A 20703-nucleotide genomic window follows, 5' to 3' on the forward strand; every position below is an offset into this window, starting at 1 on the left:
CTACTGAGCCCTCATGCCACAGCTACTAAAGCCCGCATGCCTAGAGCCTGTGCTCCGCAACAAGAGAAGCCACGGCAATGAGAAGCACACACATTGCAAGAAGAGTAGCCCCCGCTTGCTGCAACTAGAGAAAGCTCACACGAGACCCAACGCAGCCAAAAATAAATAAATAAATAAGAAACAAAACAGGGCTTCCCTGGTGGTGCAGTAGTTAAGAATCTGCCTGCCAGTTCAGGAGACACCGGTTCGAGCCTTGGTCCGGGAAGGTCCCACGTACCGCGGAGCAACTAAGCCCGTGCACCCTAGAGCCCATGCTTCGCAACGAGAAGCCACCGCAATGAGAAGCCTACGCACTGCAGGGAAGAGCAGACCCTGTTCGCCGCAACTAGAGAAAGCTGGTACACAGCAATGAAGACCCAACGCAGCCAAAACTAAATAAATAAATAAATAAATTTATTAAAAACAAAACCAAAAAACTCTCCCCTTAAAAAAATAAAAGCATAAAAATAAATAAATCACCCATAATCCTATTTCATGGCTGTAACAACCATTATTATTCTGGCTTATTTCCTTCCAGTATTTTTCTATATGTGTTTGGTTTTTATATATACAATATGTAAAACACTTAGCTGTTACAATTCATATATAGTTTTCAGTGCTGGTTTATTTATTCAATATATATATTTCTGGGTTTTAAAAGATTCTATTAAAAGTTTTTAAAGGCTGCATAATTGTCCACTATAATGCATCTAAGATAATTAACTTGACCATTCCCACACTGCTGAATACTTCCATGAACATCTTTGAACATAAAGGTTTATATGCATATAATAAATTCTTTGGAAAGATTATCACAACTTGAACTACTAAATCAAGATGTAAATAGCTTTAAGCCTCTTGCAACCATACACTATGAAGGGCATTTCTATCTAGAAAAACAGATGGACATCTTATCAAAAATAAAGAAAAATATAAGGAAAGAAAAGCTACATACAATATATTTCAAAAATTTTGTATTTAAATTTTCAATGAAAATATTATGATTTTTCCACATTTAAAATTGTTGACTTATTACGAATACCAAGAGGCAAAAAAGAATTTAAACAGTAAAATATGTATGATATAATCTGTGTACTTAGGAATTTTAATGTCTTTTATAAACAAAAAAATCAAGTTTTATTAGCAATTCTAAGAGCTGGCACAGTTAACATAAGCATTAGAAGGTAAACATACATCCCTTGAATAAAAAAATAGGAAATATTTTAATGAAAAAAATCAAGGATTGAAGGAAGGAGAAAATTTTTCAAACAGCAGCTGGCACTTTCTTCACAATCTGAATCATCTGTGCAAACACATCATTAAATACTCACATGATATTTACAAAGTAGAGATAAGAGAAACAAACCTTCTATTATCTCGCTTCCATCTTCTGGATCCATTACTTTACATTCCAACTAAAACTGTGATTCTAGTTAACTACAGTAGAAAGCTTATCAATTAAGTCATCAATAGTGTAAACCAGAAGTTGAATGTCCGCTTTTTCCTTCATTCGGTGATCACTATTCTTTCGGAGGATGACATCTACATCTGTGCTGACTACTCGGTCAGCAACCTGCATGGATGTATGCCATGGTACAATGTCATCCTTCATGCCGTGGAGCAATCTTATAGGGCAGTTCACAGGAATAGGACTATGTAACAAGCAGTGGTGCTCTGCTTCTTTAATGACACTGTACTGAATGCGATAAACTCCTTCTTCACTGTATTTTGATGGCATGGACCACACACCTTTCATCTCTATTTCCTTTTTTGCCTATTGGGAAAGCTGATTAAACTGTGTCACTAGGCCATCCACAGCTGTGTCTATGCCAACAAGAGCAACAACCTTTTGTGGCCGTGCGATTGCAGCATGAAGCGTAAGCCATCCACCGAGGCTAGATCCAACTAGTATCTAAAAATAAAAACATGTAGTTTTAAAGAGGAATTTCTTTTTCTTTTCTGTAAGGCAGTGAATAATTTCATAGAATGTATATACTTTCTTTCTTTATATTCATTGGCTCCCAGACTTTTAATATTTGGCACAAAGTAAAATTAAGATTATGATTACTTTTTGTTAAAGTATTAGGTCTATAATAGAGAATAAACTAGACAAATAAAATTTGTAAAATGAAAAGTAAAATGCTACCTTCATTTTATGAGAAAGTGAAAATAACAGAACTGATTGATTTGATATTGAAATACAAAAATGGATTGTTAGACATTTAAAATATTAAATAAATTTTCACATCTAAAGAAACAGTTCAAATGTCATGAGGTTGCAGTCAACAATTATCATCATATTAAACAAAAATAGTCACCTGTGGTCCTTCAGCTAAGTCATCAATTATAGAAAGAACATCTTTTCTCCATTTTCCCACTGTGCATTCTTCTAAGTTACCATCTGAATTTCCAACTCCTGAGTAATCAAACCTGAAAAAAGAGAAAACATATCTATATTTAGATATCTATGTATTTGCTTCTCTAATTTTTAAGGAAGATAACACATTAATCATTATTACAATGTCTAAAATATATTAAAGTAAAACAGTGAAGTCAATATGTATTTCAGTAAATCCTAGTGGCTTAACCTTCAAAGATCTCCCATAGCCACTTACTTTCTCACCTCCTCCACTGCTGCCAGCCTGGTCCAAATCGGGACATGGGTTCAAGCCCTGGTCCGGAAGATCTCACATGCTGCAGAGCAACTAAGTCCGTGTGCCACAACTACTGAGCCTGCGCTCTAGAGCCCACGAGCCACAACTACTGAGCCCTCATGCCACAGCTACTAAAGCCCGCATGCCTAGAGCCTGTGCTCCGCAACAAGAGAAGCCACGGCAATGAGAAGCACACACACTGCAAGAAGAGTAGCCCCCGCTTGCTGCAACTAGAGAAAGCTCACACGAGACCCAATGCAGCCAAAAATAAATAAATAAATAAAAAACAAAACAGGGCTTCCCTGGTGGTGCAGTAGTTAAGAATCTGCCTGCCAGTTCAGGAGACACCGGTTCGAGCCTTGGTCCGGGAAGGTCCCACGTACCGCGGAGCAACTAAGCCCGTGCACCCTAGAGCCCATGCTTCGCAACGAGAAGCCACCGCAATGAGAAGCCTACGCACTGCAGGGAAGAGCAGACCCTGTTCGCCGCAACTAGAGAAAGCTGGTACACAGCAATGAAGACCCAACGCAGCCAAAACTAAATAAATAAATAAATAAATTTATTAAAAACAAAACCAAAAAACTCTCCCCTTAAAAAAATAAAAGCATAAAAATAAATAAATCACCCATAATCCTATTTCATGGCTGTAACAACCATTATTATTCTGGCTTATTTCCTTCCAGTATTTTTCTATATGTGTTTGGTTTTTATATATACAATATGTAAAACACTTAGCTGTTACAATTCATATATAGTTTTCAGTGCTGGTTTATTTATTCAATATATATATTTCTGGGTTTTAAAAGATTCTATTAAAAGTTTTTAAAGGCTGCATAATTGTCCACTATAATGCATCTAAGATAATTAACTTGACCATTCCCACACTGCTGAATACTTCCATGAACATCTTTGAACATAAAGGTTTATATGCATATAATAAATTCTTTGGAAAGATTATCACAACTTGAACTACTAAATCAAGATGTAAATAGCTTTAAGCCTCTTGCAACCATACACTATGAAGGGCATTTCTATCTAGAAAAACAGATGGACATCTTATCAAAAATAAAGAAAAATATAAGGAAAGAAAAGCTACATACAATATATTTCAAAAATTTTGTATTTAAATTTTCAATGAAAATATTATGATTTTTCCACATTTAAAATTGTTGACTTATTACGAATACCAAGAGGCAAAAAAGAATTTAAACAGTAAAATATGTATGATATAATCTGTGTACTTAGGAATTTTAATGTCTTTTATAAAATTCCAAAAAGATTTGATTCAGTGAAAAAGCTGTATATCTGAAACCTAGACTTCTAAATATCTATATCCAAATGATTTAAAATTAATGGAAGTCTAAAAAACTATAAAACATATGAACCTATATTAGTATCATGGGGTACTCTGCATTAAAGCAACATATGAATCAAATATTTAAAGTAAAAATGATATTCAGTTACCTTCAAGCTACTCATGACTGTTCCTGAATTGGTAATTTCAGTAATAAGAACTTAGTCTCATTGATTATTAGATGAAGTGGGAACTATGTTAATTACTGAGACATAATTAATAATAGTTGCATTTTAAGCATCATTGCCCACTCCAACTAGCTCTGTTATCTGCTATTGAGTTGAATGAATATTGTCCATTAAAAGAACAAACTTAACTTTACAAAATCTTGTATGTCCCAAAGCCTCAAAAACAAAAAGTACAGAAATAGCAAAAACAGTATTAATCAGAGAAAATGTACAATATACATAATTTCTACACCAAGAAGAAACTAACAAGGCAATGTGGCTGTGAAGCTTAGACTCCAACAGCTGTGCATCCTGCCTGACGCCCTCTACTGTCCAAAGAAGCAGACAATGATTAGAGTTAGTTAAGAGGTAAGTCAAGTTCCTACATGAGTAATGCTGGGTCTTAACATTCTTAGGGCTAAAGAAGATAGTAAAAACCTCTACCTCTATTCCCTTGACACTGCTAGTACTGGCTGTCTTTGTGGAGAAGAGATAGTGGTCCTAGTGTCCCTGCTTTCTTTACACATGCTTTTAAGTTAATAAGGGTCAACATGTTTCTGTTTAAGAATTTTTGCTGGTCTGATTTAGGATTAGCAAAGATATACCCTGATTTGCAGGCTATAGATCTTTTCAGTCACTTACAGGGTATCTACCATATCTTCCCTCTGAGTGATGGATACACACACATAAAAATAAATGTACATAGATCTTGTCATTTACCAATAACCTCCCAAAACTGTTTAATCAATTCTTTTCCAGTAGGCCATCTTCTTGAAATAATTTCCTACCATGAGAAGCACTGCATTATTGAGTTAGAGAACAGAGTAAGGGGTCCAAGGTTTATATGCAGAAGGATACAATGGTAGGAAAATTTAGCAGCATGAGGACATTGAGCAACCATGTATAAGAAACAATCAAGAAAGTGAAAAAAATTCAGAAATAGGAGGTAAGTGCAAAGAAGATCAGCTTTGTAATTTTAGCCCTGATAGGAAATCATATGAAGAACCTGACTATGCAGACAATGCCATTCTTAAGGAGCTGGAAAAAACAATGTGAACTAAGAATAAACTTAGAACAGATAGTATATGGCACTGAATTCAATGCAGAATTTGAGGCAAAAGTCAATGACATTCTACTATTCAACACTACATAGGCTTTTTTTCTTCTTTTTCTTTTCCTCCTCCTCCTGCTCCCCCACTCTGTAGAGCAGTGGTTCTCACACTTCACCTGTGGGCCTGGTTAAAACAGATTACTGGGCCACACTCCCAGTTTCTGATTCGGCTGGTCTTGGTGAAGCTCAAGAATATCCATTTCTACAAGTTCTCAGGTGATGCTGTTGCTGCTGGCCTCAGGCCTACATTTTCTGAACCACTGCTCCGGACTGTTTTTCTTTCTGCTAGGATCTTAGTCCCACAAGTGAAATTTAGAGCCCTAGGAAAAATATGCCCAAGGACAACTTAATTGATTGCAAAACAAAAAATAACATACACAAAAATAAACAGCTATTACCCACCATATTTTTTTCCTTGCAGACAACTGAAGTGCTTAAACATATGTCCAATAACAAAGTATAATAAACGAATTCCCTTCCCAATTATTTCAGAAACCTTATTTCTATCATGAGTTAGTGAAGAACATGCTAATGGTGAAAAGCACCTTTTTTTTAAAGGTGAGAATTAGGAGTAGAAAAAGAATGCTAACTTAGTGTCTAGGCCAGGAATGGCAAGTCTCATCTCCTGTGTATGACTGACAGTGTGTGCTCAGAGAACTCTTCTGAGAGAGGATCTGAGGCTTTCAGGCTAAAAAAAAAAATAGTTTCATAATTGATTAGCCGTCTTAACATGGCCATAGAATAGGTACTATTTCCCATAAGCCACAAAATAAGACTAAGAGGTCCAAAAAGAGATCACGATGTATGATCCAAATAAACAAATGTGGCTAATAAAATGTTGTTAAACAAGAAATTTAAAGTGTGATTTCATTCATGTGGCTCAAATATTTGGCAAAATGATCTGAAATGACTGTGAAAAAAAAAGAAAACCTTAAACAGGAGACCAAATATTTAAAGAAGGCAAAGAAATGGTATACAAAAAGGCAGTTAAGACAAAAGATGGGCCAGTGTAACAAGTCAAAGGACAGATGACACATGAACAAAATTCAAAGAGGGAGCAAAAGAATGACAGGAGGGATACACTGAGGTTGCCTGGGACTTACCTCAACAGGAAGCTGATTAAACTGTGTCACTAGGCCATCCACAGCTGACGCTATGCCAATAAGAGCAACAACCTTTTGTGGCCGTGCTATTGCAGCATGAAGCATAAGCCATCCACCGAGGCTAGATCCAACTAGTATCTAAAAATAAAAACATGTAGTTTTAAAGAGGAATTTCTTTTTCTTTTCTGTAAGGCAGTGAATAATTTCATAGAATGTATATACTTTCTTTCTTTATATTCATTGGCTCCCAGACTTTTAATATTTGGCACAAAGTAAAATTAAGATTATGATTACTTTTTGTTAAAGTATTAGGTCTATAATAGAGAATAAACTAGACAAATAAAATTTGTAAAATGAAAAGTAAAATGCTACCTTCATTTTATGAGAAAGTGAAAATAACAGAACTGATTGATTTGATATTGAAATACAAAAATGGATTGTTAGACATTTAAAATATTAAATAAATTTTCACATCTAAAGAAACAGTTCAAATGTCATGAGGTTGCAGTCAACAATTATCATCATATTAAACAAAAATAGTCACCTGTGGTCCTTCAGCTAAGTCATCAATTATAGAAAGAACATCTTTTCTCCATTTTCCCACTGTGCATTCTTCTAAGTTACCATCTGAATTTCCAACTCCTGAGTAATCAAACCTGAAAAAAGAGAAAACATATCTATATTTAGATATCTATGTATTTGCTTCTCTAATTTTTAAGGAAGATAACACATTAATCATTATTACAATGTCTAAAATATATTAAAGTAAAACAGTGAAGTCAATATGTATTTCAGTAAATCCTAGTGGCTTAACCTTCAAAGATCTCCCATAGCCACTTACTTTCTCACCTCCTCCACTGCTGCCAGCCTGGTCCAAATCACGATCCTCTCTTGACTGAACTAATGCAACAGTCTCCTAGTAGATCTCCATTTTCATTTTTCACCCTCAAACTCTATTCCCCACACAGTAGTCAGTGATCCTTTTAAAACAAAAATCATGTCTTGCACAAACCCTCCGAAGTCTTTGTATAATCTTTAAGTAAAATCCAAAGTCCTTACCATCCTCTAGCCCCTAACTACTCTCTGATCTCATTTCTTACTGTTCTTTCTCCCTCCCAGTTGTATCCTTATTTTCCTTTTTGAAGTTAATGGAATATACCACCCACATTCCTGCCTCAGGAGTTTTACAACAGCTTCTCCTTCCACGTGGACTACCCTACTCCAGATATCCACTCAGATTGCTCCCTCACTTCATTTAGGCCTTTGGCTCAAATGTTATATCTCCGTAAGTCTTCTCTGACCATTCAACCTAAAGTTGTGCTTCTTTCATCATTCTCTAGTTCCTTACCCTGCTTTATTCTCTTTATAGCAAATATTGCTACCTGACAATACACATATTTGATTATTGGTTTGTGGTCTATCTCCCACACTAAAAAGGAAGCTCCATATGGGCAGATTGTTTTGTTCACACTGCTTTCCCAGTGCCTAGATCAGTCCCTTGCACATGGTAAGTACTAAGTGTATGTTTACTCAATTAGCAGAAGGAAAAGAGAAGTCCAGAATCAAATTCATCATCACTAGCTCCTCCTCTTGGTTTTCTTTCCTTCCAACTTCCTAGTTCTCCAGGCTCAGAGTCTGTTTGATCTGTGAATTTTACCTCTCCTTCAAGGTCTCAATTCAATAAATCATGAAGTATCATACCACTCCTGCAGACTGCCCTAAACCCTAGTCATACTGAACTACTCCCAATTCCTGGATAAGCCCTTTCCTAACTTTGAGACTTTGCATGCTGTTCCACTGCCTAAAAAGCCTTCCTTCCCCATTCAAACTCCTAGTCATCCTTTAAGTCATGTCACCTCCTTTGAGGAACTTTCTTTGACAGAATGTGTCATTTAGTAGTAGTAGGTCACTTTCTTCGTACCCAATTAACACTTTTCATATTGTGTGTTGTAATCAAGTTTTAAATATATGTCTCTGATTAGAATGTCAGTTCTTCAAGGGCAGACTGTTTTATTTCAAGTTTGTTTTTCCCCAGGGTATAGAACACTGCCTGCCCTGTACTATCCTCACTCTCTCATTTTTCCTCACATGCACCCCTTTCTCCTCAGTTTGGCAAGACTGGTGTCTTGGTGCAGGTCTTTCTCACCTTAAACCTACCCTATCACAGCAGCCTCCTCACTGTGTCTCTATGACTATTCTTTCTCCAAATGGACCCACTTTATACTGTCAGGTTTTGTCTGACACGTTGTATTGATATGGCATTAATTTCAATGGCTTCCTGTGATATATAACAAAAATTTAGCGCTTTAGCCTGTTTTTTATTTTTTATATTATTTTTTTTTGTGGTACGCGGGCCTCCCACCGCTGCGGCCCCTCCCGCTGCGGAGCAGAGGCTGCGGACGCGCAGGCTCAGCGGCCACGGCCCACGGGCCCAGCCGCTCCGCGGCACGTGGGATCCTCCCGGACCGGGGCACGAACCCGCGTCCCCCGCATCAGCAGGCGGACTCCCAACTACTGCGCCACCAGGGAAGCCCTAGCCTGTTTTTTAAAAACATATTTTAGTCATCTCAGATTGACCTTTTATTTCTTCTGATGAAACTACTGCTTTAGTCAAACTAAACAACTTGCTGCTCCTAAAAAAGACTCTACGTTTTGTCTCTGTTTTACGCTTCATCCATTTCCTTCCTGTGGAATACCTTCTTCCATCACCTTCATTACTAATATCCCCTCTTAGAGCTTAGTCCAAATGAAATTTTGCTGGAAAGACTTCCCAGACAAGCCGAAAAAAAAAAAAATACCTCTACCTAATGAAACTTAGAGAGAATTCACTTTTATTAGTCACAATCATTTTATTATATCCTGCTCTATAAGACAGTTTATGTGTGTATTTGTGTCTCATCATTCCTATGAGACTGTAAAGATCCTAGAGGGGAAATACCATCATCTTATTTTTGTTTCTGCATTCTCCATAGTGGCTAGCATGTGAACCTCACACACTGAGTACTATAATACATAATAAATGAATAGAACATAAAAGTATAAAGAACTATTTTATTTAAATTTAAAGTTTTCAGTATTTTTCTGATTCTTAAAATCTGATGAAAAGTATTAAATCCCAGTGTTTTTCGTGTACTTGAAGAATATATGTGATATATAGTGTATACATATTTTCTTAGAGATAAGGGATTAAAAAGTGATGGAGGGACTTCCCTGGTGGTGCAGTGATTGGGAGTCCACCTGCCAATGCAGGGTACACGGGTTTGATCCCTGGTCCGGGAAGATCCCACATGCCACAGAGCAACTAAGCCCGCGAGCCACAACTACTGAGCCCACGTGCCACAACTACTGAAGCCCGTGCACCTAGAGCCCATGCTCCACAACAAGAGAAGACACCACAATGAGAAGCCCGCGAATAGCAACAAGGAGTAACTACTGAGCCCACGTGCCACAACTACTGAAGCCCGTGCACCTAGAGCCCATGCTCCACAACAAGAGAAGACACCACAATGAGAAGCCCGCGAATAGCAACAAGGAGTGGCCCCCGCTCGCCGCAACTAGAGAGCCCGCGCGCAGCAACGAGGATCCAATGCAGCCACAAATAAATTAAATAAAATTAAAAAATAAATAAATAAAATAAAATTAAAAAAAAAATAAATAAAAGTGATGGAGAAAGAAATTAAAATTAGGTATGAAGTGAAGTGGTTTTGGGTCCTTGGGAAATAGTGTTAACAAGGCACCTACTGAAGTCTAAATCACAGTTATTATTTCTCCTCAATCCAGGGGATATAGAAGACAGATCAGGGAGAAGAGGCGAGAAAGACACCAACTAATTCTCCTTTACCCCCCTCTGTGGGCAATCACACATCTCTACTTGCTGTATTTTGTTTACAGTTCCCTTCCAACTACATGGTGAAGATGCAAAACACATGTAGAGGGCCTTCAAAAAGGAAAATATAAACATTCAGTGATACTAATAGGTGTCAATATAGTTCAATCTTGCTGAACCCTAACCAAGTGACAAAGATAATTAAAAAACATTCAGCAGTTTAAAACTTTTAAACACAGTAACGCAATTCTGTCTTAGAAGCCCCAATACTCTGGAACATATTCCCAAATCTAAAGTTTTAAATTTTATTAGAAATAATTATGAGAGAAGACCAGCCCTAAAACCATGTGTTCCTGAGCTCTGACTCAACCTTATTTTAGGCATGGTGGCAGGATATTAAAAAACCATTTACACAGAACCATATGTACTATTCCTTGTGTAATATACAGAATTAACCATTTCCTCATTCAAGATCTAAGTTTTACAGACAAAATCACAACAAAAGTAAACTGAGAAATTGGGAGTATAAATAGAAGATAAAATCTCTTATAACAAGTTAAAATGCAATCAATAGCTAAAAGTGATTAGATTGCAATGAAGTTTGATGAAAGCAAATAAAAAGGAACCTGATCAAATTAAAAATTGTAATGAAGGGCTACACTTTATACAGTTTTATAAAGATACACTTAGGCTACATTTTAATACAGTATCACATAATTGTCTGTATACATTATAATTTCATCCTCATTACTTAATATACCTTTAAAAAGAAAATTTACTCATATGCATCCAAAATGCAGAAAACCCCATTATATGTCTTATAGGGAGATAGGAACTGGTTATAGCTCTCATAGTCTCAATTTAAATTCGAGAACTGATAAAATGGGGATTTCTTGAGTCAAATTCTTTTGGGGACAAAGAAGGAGAATGATGGCAATTTTTCTGATATCATCATGTCTTCTTGCTCAGGGTAGTCCTCCCCTTCCTGGATAGCTCTTCCTTCTTATCCAAATCCTAACTATTTTTCAGTGTTCCTTTATAAAGTGTCTTCTATCTACTTTGACTCCTAGTTTTCTCTCACCTTATACAATTTAGTATCCTGCTCTTTGACATAATCACATTTTGATGAATATTTCTGTCTAATTTCCCATATGTATTTTATCTTGCATTCCCCCACCCTGATTAAAAGATCCTTACAGGCAACGACCATGTTTTATAATTCTTTGTATATTTCACAGCACCAGTATAGTGCTAGAAAGTCTACTTGTAAAAAATACTCCAGTCTTCAGAATAACAGTTAGGTTAGAACATATTTTTAAGAGTTCTGAGCATGAAAATGAAATAATTCAGTTAATTTGATAACAAGAATAAGACAAGATTCATACAATTGACATATTTTTTGCTAATATACTGAATAGATAAAAGTCTTATTTTTAATTCTAAAAGTTTTTAAATTTTTAATTTCTAATTATTTTTTATTTTATTTCTAAAAGCTGTATTTTCTAGACCTATTGAGTGAATGTTAGTGAAACTCTTCTAAAAACTAGATAAATAGATTTTTAGGTTGCTAGTGCTAGAAAAGAATTCAGAAATTATCTTTCGTCCAAACTCCTCCTTTTTATGATGAAGAAAATAGGTCCAGCATTTATTAACTGACTCATCTTGTCAGTTATTGCTAGCATTAATTCTAGAGCCCATGTTTCTTGAATTCCAGGCCAGTGTTCTTTTTACTAAACCATACTATCTCTAATGTCAAACCAGGCACTAAATAAATGATTGTTGTAAGTAAACAAATCTAATAACAATATAAACACATTATTTTAGTAAAATAATATCAGTATGAAATATTAGGAACTGTGAAATCAAGTAGTAAACAACACATATCCTTATTTATGCTTATACATATTCAGGCTACAGAAGTGAAAGAAAAGAAACTCAGTGGAAATGTGAACTATACAATATTAATTTTACAATACTTTTAAACACATATATTATTTTAAACTACATATTTTAAAAGGAAATAAACAGTGATCAAATAAATGTCCTTAAGTCCCCAAAGGAAAACCACAATATAATTACGAGATTACAAGAAAGCCAATTAGTATACTGGTTTGTTGTCATGTTAGAATATTGTTTCTAAAGAGCTAAGTTACCACTAGTTTTTTTCTGCCACCATTGTCGGTGTGGCACAAATACCTTTATTTATTTATTTATTTATTTATTTAGGTTTTTTGTTTTGTTTTGGCAGCGGGGCTTGTGGGATCTTAGTTCCCCGACCATGGATTGAACCTGGGCCCTCGGCAGTAAGAGTTCGGAGTCCTAACCACTGGACTGCCAAGGAATTCCCCACAAAGACCTATAAAAAAGGCCTTTTAAAGACTGCACTTTACAAGAACCCTAAATCACAAGATGAAAGTTTACAGACCATTAAAATAAATTAATCTATAAAAATGCTGGCATTTGTTTCAGTTGGTTAGAGCAGAAGTGATTCTCTACTGCCACTGTGAATGGTAGTAATATTTTCTCTAAAATGTGTTGTTCCTACCTTATATAGGCGTGACCTAGAGATTTGCAAAACTCCTCAATCGCCAATGCTTTTGTACCATTCATATTAGAAATATAGCCAGGGATGAAGATAATTCCTGGACTTTTGCCTTTTAGCCTCTTATAAGCCAGGTTTGGAAGGTCTGGTCGACTAAGGAAAGAGATTGATGTCTTTTGTCTGCAAGCTAAACAAAGTACACAAAACATAGTTTGCAAACACAGTTTTTTGAAAACCATACAAATTTTTAATCTTAACTTTCTTAACTCATCAAATTGATGTCAAATACTATTTCCATTTAACAGTAAAAAAATACAGATGTGAAGTATTAAAGTCACAAGTCTGTGCATGGTATCTTTTAAAATCATGCCACAATCAGTGTCTTCTCTGAGCAAGGTCCAATCATGATTCTTCCAAAATACACAATGAGAAGGAAATGTGAAGGTAACAAAAGACAGAGAGACTTGTCAAAAATGTTTTTCTGTTGCTGCTATATCATCTGTCCCAAATAGTATCAATCAACATTCAGATTTACCTACACTAGTTTTAGCCCTTTCTTGTGAGATTTGCCTTCTTTAAAATTTTTTAAAATGTTTAAGGGGTTTCACATCCTCTACTTTTTAGTGGGGAGGGGGAGAAACAAGTTTGGTCTGCCCTTGGGAAGTTGTTTCAAAGGTAGAGGTGCTGTGCCCCTTTTATTACTGATTCCCTCTCCACCCATAAAATCATGGGCCATGGTAACAGCCAATCGTGATTCCATATCTGCTGAGGCGGGTTCAATGAGCAGTTTCTTTACAAGTAACCTTGAATAAATGCATGATAATACCATTTTTGGAAAAAGATTTCTCATAGGACTCCCAATCACTGTGTTTTGTTGGCCTGGTTTTCTGTGAATGGTACACACAAATCTTAGTACAAGTACAAAGGTACAAAGGGTAAACCTTACAAGACTGTTCCATTTCATTATTTTTAAAGTTCCTTCCCTACTATAAAGTCAATACTTGCTCTTAAAAAATGTAGAAAGATATGTAAAAAAAAAAACGTCATTTATAATCCCACTTTCTCCCTCCAAAGAAACTAGGTTTGTGTACTCCCTTAACAGTCTTTTTCTGGACCAACGGAATCTCTTTTTAATTACATGAAACCTTTCTCTATTTTGTGGCTAATTAAAACTTCTCAGTCTCTTCCATGTAAGCTAATAAAGTTTTCCTCATTTTGGATTTGAGAAGTTGATTTTTTTAAAAACTGAATTGAAACCCTTAAAGCTATCCCTTTTATATGTAATCTTGTTTCAGAGTTTCAATGTATAGTGAAATATGCCAAATTTAAACCTTTTAGTGAACAAGGCTAGTAGGAGCCAGTTATGTTGGTTGACAGATTGCAGCAGCAAAAAATGTTCATTTCCCATTTCCTTAGCACTCCAAAATTCCTTCATATCCTCTCTTCCATATTACTTTCCAACAGGAAATTCTCCATGAGATAATTACAATTTGTTTAATCTTGGTGAGTTATAAGTGGTCAGGTTCTTAACATTATATCCGTGAATGATCATCGTACTGTAAGGATTAGCTCAAAGCCTGGGGCATAAGTGTTCAATGAATGTTTACTAAATAGTAAAAGAGTATCATATTCTAGTTAATGAAATGACATACTATACTTTGCTAGAAAAACAGATATATAACAACCTTTTGGTTGTGTACAATTAAATGTAAGTTAAACTGATAATATGCTTAAAATTTTTAACTCAAAGGGTATTTGCCATGACAATTCCCATTCCAAGCACTATGCATCTGACAGCTGTCTAGCAAGGGTGTGAACACAACAAAACAAAAAAATAAAAAGACATAATTCAGAAAGACAGACTACATATATGGGGGTTGGGAGTGGAGGTAGGGTGGGACGGAGAAGAATCAAGCACAAGGAACGGAAATATTCATGGACTCTAATATTTCGTCCAAATTCTAGTTTCCTTTGTAGAGTAATGACTACGGTTTTTACTGGGCTGCGATCATGGGAAAAAAAAAACAAGAACAAAAAACTAGAAATTGGGCTTGATGACGGCGTTTACACTTTTCCAAAGAAAATGTTCACACTGTAAAATCGCTCAAGTCAAGAAAGGGCAGGTCTAAGCATCTTAACAGTCACGATCTGTAAACCCTTTAGAACTAGCAGAGAAAAGCAAAAGCAACTAATAATCAAACGCATTAAATGCACATCTGAATGTTTCCTAATGTTGGCGCTTAACAAAGGGGAGGCGGGCAGAGAGGATCCTTAGACTGCAGAGCGTAACGCCACCAACGGCCCGGGCTGTCCAGAATACCCCGGGGCCCGGCAGAGCTCTCCTCACAGCCTTCACCAGAATTGTCGAAAGCGCCTAGAACTGGGGTACTGAGAACCGGGGAAGAGCATTTCTGAACGGGGCGTCAAAAACGCATGGCACAAGAACTGCCGGAATCCGGGATGTTCCAAAGTACGCGTCCTACTCCAGCCTTTCGGACACTGACCTGGGAGCCACCGTGGCGCCCGCTCGGCCTTCGATGCAAGTAACGTGCTGAGCCCACGGTGGAAGCCGAAGGAGACGGCCATCCAGCCCCACCTGCGACAAGGTACCCACGCGCCCAAACCCACCCTCGCCATCTTCCCAACGGCCCCTGCGCCCCGCGCCGACCTACAGAGACACGCACAGCGACCAGAAACTGAGCTTGCGCATGCGCCGCCCTCTGGAAGGCGCAACTTGGTAAACAGCGCCTGTCCGAGTTTCGATCCCCGAAGAGCGCACATGCGCAGAGCGTCGTCGCTCTTCCCAGACTTTCGCCGTTGGGCTGTTCTGTTGGGGAGGTTCGGTCTGTGAGTTTTGGATGTTTTGAGCGCCCTCGGTAGGCTGCTTTCTCGGTGGGTAGATACCCCACGACTGGAAGCGAGGAGAGGAACCCCACCCATCGTTCCTAGATAGGAAACCATCTCGTCATCCCGATGATAGTAGGAAGCGGAAACATAAAGTGCTAGGCTTGCTGCGTTACAAGTACTTCCCACCCCCTCACAGTTTTGACCTGTACCGGAAATGGTTCGAAGATCTGACCTTAATCCTGCTTGTATAAACGCCTGGAGTGGAATCGAACATTCGCCGCTCCTTCGCCCTTTTTCAGTTTGTTTTAGCTCTTTGTATGCCTGACTGTTGAATTACTCTGACCCCTACCTCATACTATACGCAAAAATAAATTCCAGTAGATAAACGGCCTCAACAGAAGAATAAAACCTGAATAGTTCTGTTCACCCTGCTCCTAGAAATAAGAAAAAATATATAATTCCAATAAAATTGGCCAACAGCTGTGATAGGCAGTTCATATATGTAAACATGATGATCAACCTAACTGAAAAATTGGAATTAAGAAAATAACCCATGCCATTTTTCCTACCCATCAGATTGGCAAAAGTTAAAAGGAACAACTATTGTTCTTTTTAACTTTTTTCCGGCAAGGAAGCTGGGCAATGGGCACTCACATATGGTTCGTGGGAGGGTATACTGACAAACTCTTTGTCAAGTAACCTGAGCACCTATGGCAATTAAAAATATGCATCATTTTCAATGCCCTTTGACCCAACGGCCCCAATTTGTGACTATCCTATAGAAAATACTAGTTTATAAGGATGCATATTATCTACGAGAGCGCCATTTTTAGAGGCAAACAAGAAAAAAATGGAATGGCCAATTTTTAAAAATAGTTGAATAAGCTGTGGTACAAGCGTTTCTGGATTCCTGCTCTGACACCCTTCAAAGCAATTCTTGGAGGCCTCAAGCGTCAACAAGTAAGGACTAGTTTTTTTTTGTTTGTTTTCTATTTAAAAGTTACTGTAGCTGGTTTAATACTGGATACAGTGAATCCAGCCTATCTTTGGAGTCTTGAGAACCTCTCCTATTAGAACACACCAGAAAAGTTGGATAAATAAAAACTTAATAGATCTCTTTCTTGAGAGGTGTATTGCCAGAAACACCTGCTTGACAGCTGCTTGATTTAGCAGCTTTCTCCAAAAGCTGCTGAGCTATTTTGCTAGTTCTCCATTAAGCCTGTTGTAGACTCTAAAGTGACTAAAATCACTAAGGTGATGCCCAATGCACATCACTTCAGCATCCTTTGTATCTTAACAATAAATACTTCTCCCTGTGGTTCTGGATATTTGCAAATATTCTCAATCATTCCTGTCCCTATTCTGTCCCTTTATTTTTGCAGGTCTTCTTGCATTTTATGTGCAGAAAAAGAAAAAAAAATCTTACTTGTTCTCATAGTGGGAAAGGCACTGCACAAAAAAAGCAGGGAAACCCATGGACCATTTTCTCCATCCACCTTCATCAGTATAACAAATCAGGAAAAATTGCAGCTAGAGTCAAGTGAAGATGCTTTTACTGACAGCAATGGGCCTGAAGTAGACAAATTTGTTTCCGTTAACCTACTATCAATGTTGCCTTCATTGACAGGTGTGAAAGGACATACTGTAGAGGGCGGTTTCTTCCTCTGAAATCTGCTGCCTTGTTCAGGGAAACAAATGATGTTCCCACCAAGTAAAGCCTTAGAGCTTTAACTTCATACCTGCATGATTTTTTCCCCATCAGAGAAAGGATAGGTAAACACAGTCCTTCAATCCCCAGTGGTAATTGCATCTGTGCAATTAGACAAAAAGATGTCAGGTTTCTCAGGGGTTATCTCATTTTGTTAGCAACAGGAATGTGACCAGAGAGATTTCTGATTCCTTCAGTTTATAAACTACAAGTCGGTGTTAGCACACAACAACCTTTATGTCGATTCTACAATGGACTTTTGCTGATTAATCCATCCCCTGTCATGTAACCAATGGGTGACTTCCTAATGAGAGATGAGTTTATTTTCAAATGTGAAATCTGGTCAATATTTTAATCCAAACTCAACATATTTTAACACACATATTGGAAAGGTTTACTATATCATGCAAGGCATAAAGTTGATTAGAATATCTTTACAATCCTATGAAGAAGGTAAAGTACAGTTCAGAAAAGTTATATCTTTACATTAACCAACAAAAGTTTAGCAATTGCATTTCACTCTCATTACAGGGTTTAGGGGTGATCTCTGAAAAAAAAGATTATAAAAATGTCTTCTGCAATTGTGATTTTGTCCTTCACTGTTCAAGTAAAATCATGTGTCATCCAGTTGCAAAATCTTATTATTGGCAACATGTATACAAACCACTGCAAATAAAAAAAAAAAATTGTACCCAGGCAGGCCTGACAAAGATTTTACAGACACTTCTGATCTAATCATTTCGCTTGTACTAGTAAGTAATGTCATTATTTTCTGCTTCTATTCTTTTGCCAATGTGTAGAAAGAGTACATTCATACTTACAAACGCACACAACATGACAAACCAGGATAAATGGCATTTGAAAATCGTTATAAAAGGACTTTCCTGAAGTCATTTCATTCAACAAAAATTAATTTAACTCTAAAAAACAAAGGCTAATTGTAAAGAAAATACGTAATAAAATAGTACATTACAGAGTACATTAAGTTGCACTTCATTTGCCTTTTAATGGAATCACAATACTTCTGTAAATAAGGATTTTAATTGATCTGTTCTTTGGTGAAAACAGCTGTATTTCATAGTTACGTCATGTGAGGCTGCAACAAAGAGAAATCAGATAATATAAAGAAAATCGGCTACTGGTTGCCTTTATTCTCAGTACTGGGAATGGAGAAATCTTCATCAAAATAGCTCCTAAGTATTCTCTTTATTTTAAATTGCCCAATGTGACAGAATGTCTAAGACTGCTTCTTCCGAAAACACACAGCTTTTTGTTCTTCTTTTACAAAGAGTAGTTTGCTTATATATGTACAGTAGCTTATGCTGGTGGTGATTCTTCAAAGTCAACTTCCTGGGCACTTGTTGGCATCAAAGTACCATTTAAAAATGTAGAATAACACTAACTGCAGTTCATCACTTGAAACTACTAGTGTTAAACAGAGGTGATATCAAGTCTTTGGTTTTGGTGTAGGGCCAAACTCCTCGTACAATATAGTCCCTTCCAAGCCCTTATTTGCTTATATTTATAAAATAACATTCAGCAAAATACTCCTTTTTCAAAAAAGCCAGTTGATTACCAGTAAAGTCAATGCCAATGATTTGGGTGCTAAAATAATTTCATATTTTCCAAGTACATATAGACATTTGTAAACGGTTTAGTTTATTTCACCAAAATCAACAACTGATAAAAAAGAATTTATAAGAAATGTTCCTATAAGTGATGCTATTTACCAAAATAGTGTTTTCTTTCTCCTAGGCGCTTCAATTCTTTGCTATTTATGATCAAGCTTTGAGTTATTTACGCTCAAGCTTTGAATTAAAATCCCTTCTTTCCCTTTTACAAATGACTTCCTGTTTATATGAAAACAGTTCTGAGTATCCATAGTTAAAGGGATGGGTCTGTTGGGTCTTTCCACCTGGTGTTGAATATGGCTTTATTCTTGTAAGAAATTATTGCAGTCTGCCCTGAAGTGGACTATTGCGTTAGTTCACTACAACAAGAAGTGAGTGTAACCTTCCGCCCCAGTAACTATAACATCCATCCAGATCCGCATGGCTTCTGGCGATGGGGCCACCATATAGTAGATTCTGTCATGCGTCTTGACGCTAAAGGTGAGTAATGGATTAGGACTCTAAAAAAAAGGAAAAGAACATAAAACAAAATCTTGAAATTATAACATTAAATATAACACAGAGATATGTGAAGGCTTCTATGTAGCTATTACTTCTGTTCTAATGTAAGCTATTCCCTCTCTCTCAACACCTTTCTCAAGATTGACCATATTCCTGGCCTTTCTGCACAAGAACTCTCACAGTGAGCTCACCAATCGTTTTAGCAGCTACTTGTAAAGCTCCAGCAGGGTATCTAGCTGATAGTGGGTGCTCTAAAAATAGCTCAATAAATGTTATTCTTAGCCCTACTAAGATGTTTCCTTATGATCTTCCTCATAAGTAGGTAGTAGCTCCTTCTTAGAAGCCTAGCAAAGAGTTACTTGGCAGGGTCTCCCAAACCAATACATCCAGAGTATTTTCTCATTTTGTCATGATTTATTTTTTCACAAAAAGATCAGCTGCACTAATTACTTTACTTCTATGTTTACTTTTCCAACACCATTCTGATCATATCTATCCATTATGTCAGAATAACAAATCGAAATTAATTAGAATTCAAAAAATACCTTTTCCCCTACTTAATTATGCATTCAAATTGTAGGAATCTGAAATTCAATGTTTACCTTATTAGCATTCTTGAGGTGATCATAATATACTTCTTCAATGGCTTGAAAGTATATTACTCCTTTTAATTTAGCTTCATGCTTGTCTGCAATGGTAGATGAGTGTTAAATACTTTATCACCACTGATGGACAGGAAAAATTATCATTTCATTATAACTATCATCATTAAAATATTTATCTAGCATTTAAATTATCTAAGATTAATTAAGATAACCTAGGTTAGTACATTAGCCACACTCTATCCTGAAAAAAGAAAAAAAAAAAAAGAAGGTTGGAATTAGCAACCCTAAACAAAGAGACTAAGTGACTTTACTCAAGGCTCTTCACAAATTAGCAGTCAAAAGGTAACCCAGAATACTGACTGTCAGGTTAGCACACAAAGTGTAAACATCATTGACATCAAGATAAATTATTTCCCCACATTCTCCAAGACAGTAGTTGTAATGAAAATATTAATAGGCAGCTCTGTTGCAATGAAATTTGTAACAAGTGGTTTTTTTTATTTCTAATTTAAAATAATATTCTACTTATGTTTCTTTCCTATCAAATTTCTTGTCTAGTATACTTGATATTTTATCCTGTTCTCAACGGAGTTTCATGTCAATAATTTAATGTCC

At 36.6% G+C, this 20703-nt stretch overlaps 2 protein-coding genes across 17 annotated transcripts in view; both read right to left on the minus strand.

The window, feature by feature from the left end:
- Nucleotides 1-1179: 1179 nt before the first annotated feature.
- Nucleotides 1180-15633, minus strand: ABHD10 (abhydrolase domain containing 10, depalmitoylase). Its single transcript, XM_024120408.3, is given in 6 exon segments — nt 1180-1813; nt 6429-6566; nt 6973-7084; nt 12800-12983; nt 15301-15469; nt 15471-15633. Coding segments are annotated over 6 exon segments (984 nt in total). The 5' UTR covers nt 15507-15633; the 3' UTR covers nt 1180-1468.
- A 2049-nt stretch (nt 15634-17682) lies between these two features.
- PHLDB2 (pleckstrin homology like domain family B member 2) overlaps nt 17683-20703 on the minus strand; it is a 129144-nt gene continuing 126123 nt past the window's right edge. For all 16 annotated transcript variants that reach the window (XM_055085612.1, XM_055085611.1, XM_055085606.1 and 13 more), the window contains 2 exons: nt 20086-20171; nt 17683-19482 (listed from right to left, as the gene is read on the minus strand). In XM_055085612.1, the coding sequence (XP_054941587.1) occupies nt 19342-19482; nt 20086-20171 (227 nt within the window). In that variant the 3' untranslated portion in view covers nt 17683-19341. The remainder of the gene's footprint in view (nt 19483-20085; nt 20172-20703) is intronic.

Source organism: Physeter macrocephalus, chromosome 1 (genome assembly GCF_002837175.3).
Source record: "Physeter macrocephalus isolate SW-GA chromosome 1, ASM283717v5, whole genome shotgun sequence".
Classification (NCBI taxonomy): Eukaryota; Metazoa; Chordata; class Mammalia; order Artiodactyla; family Physeteridae; genus Physeter; species Physeter macrocephalus.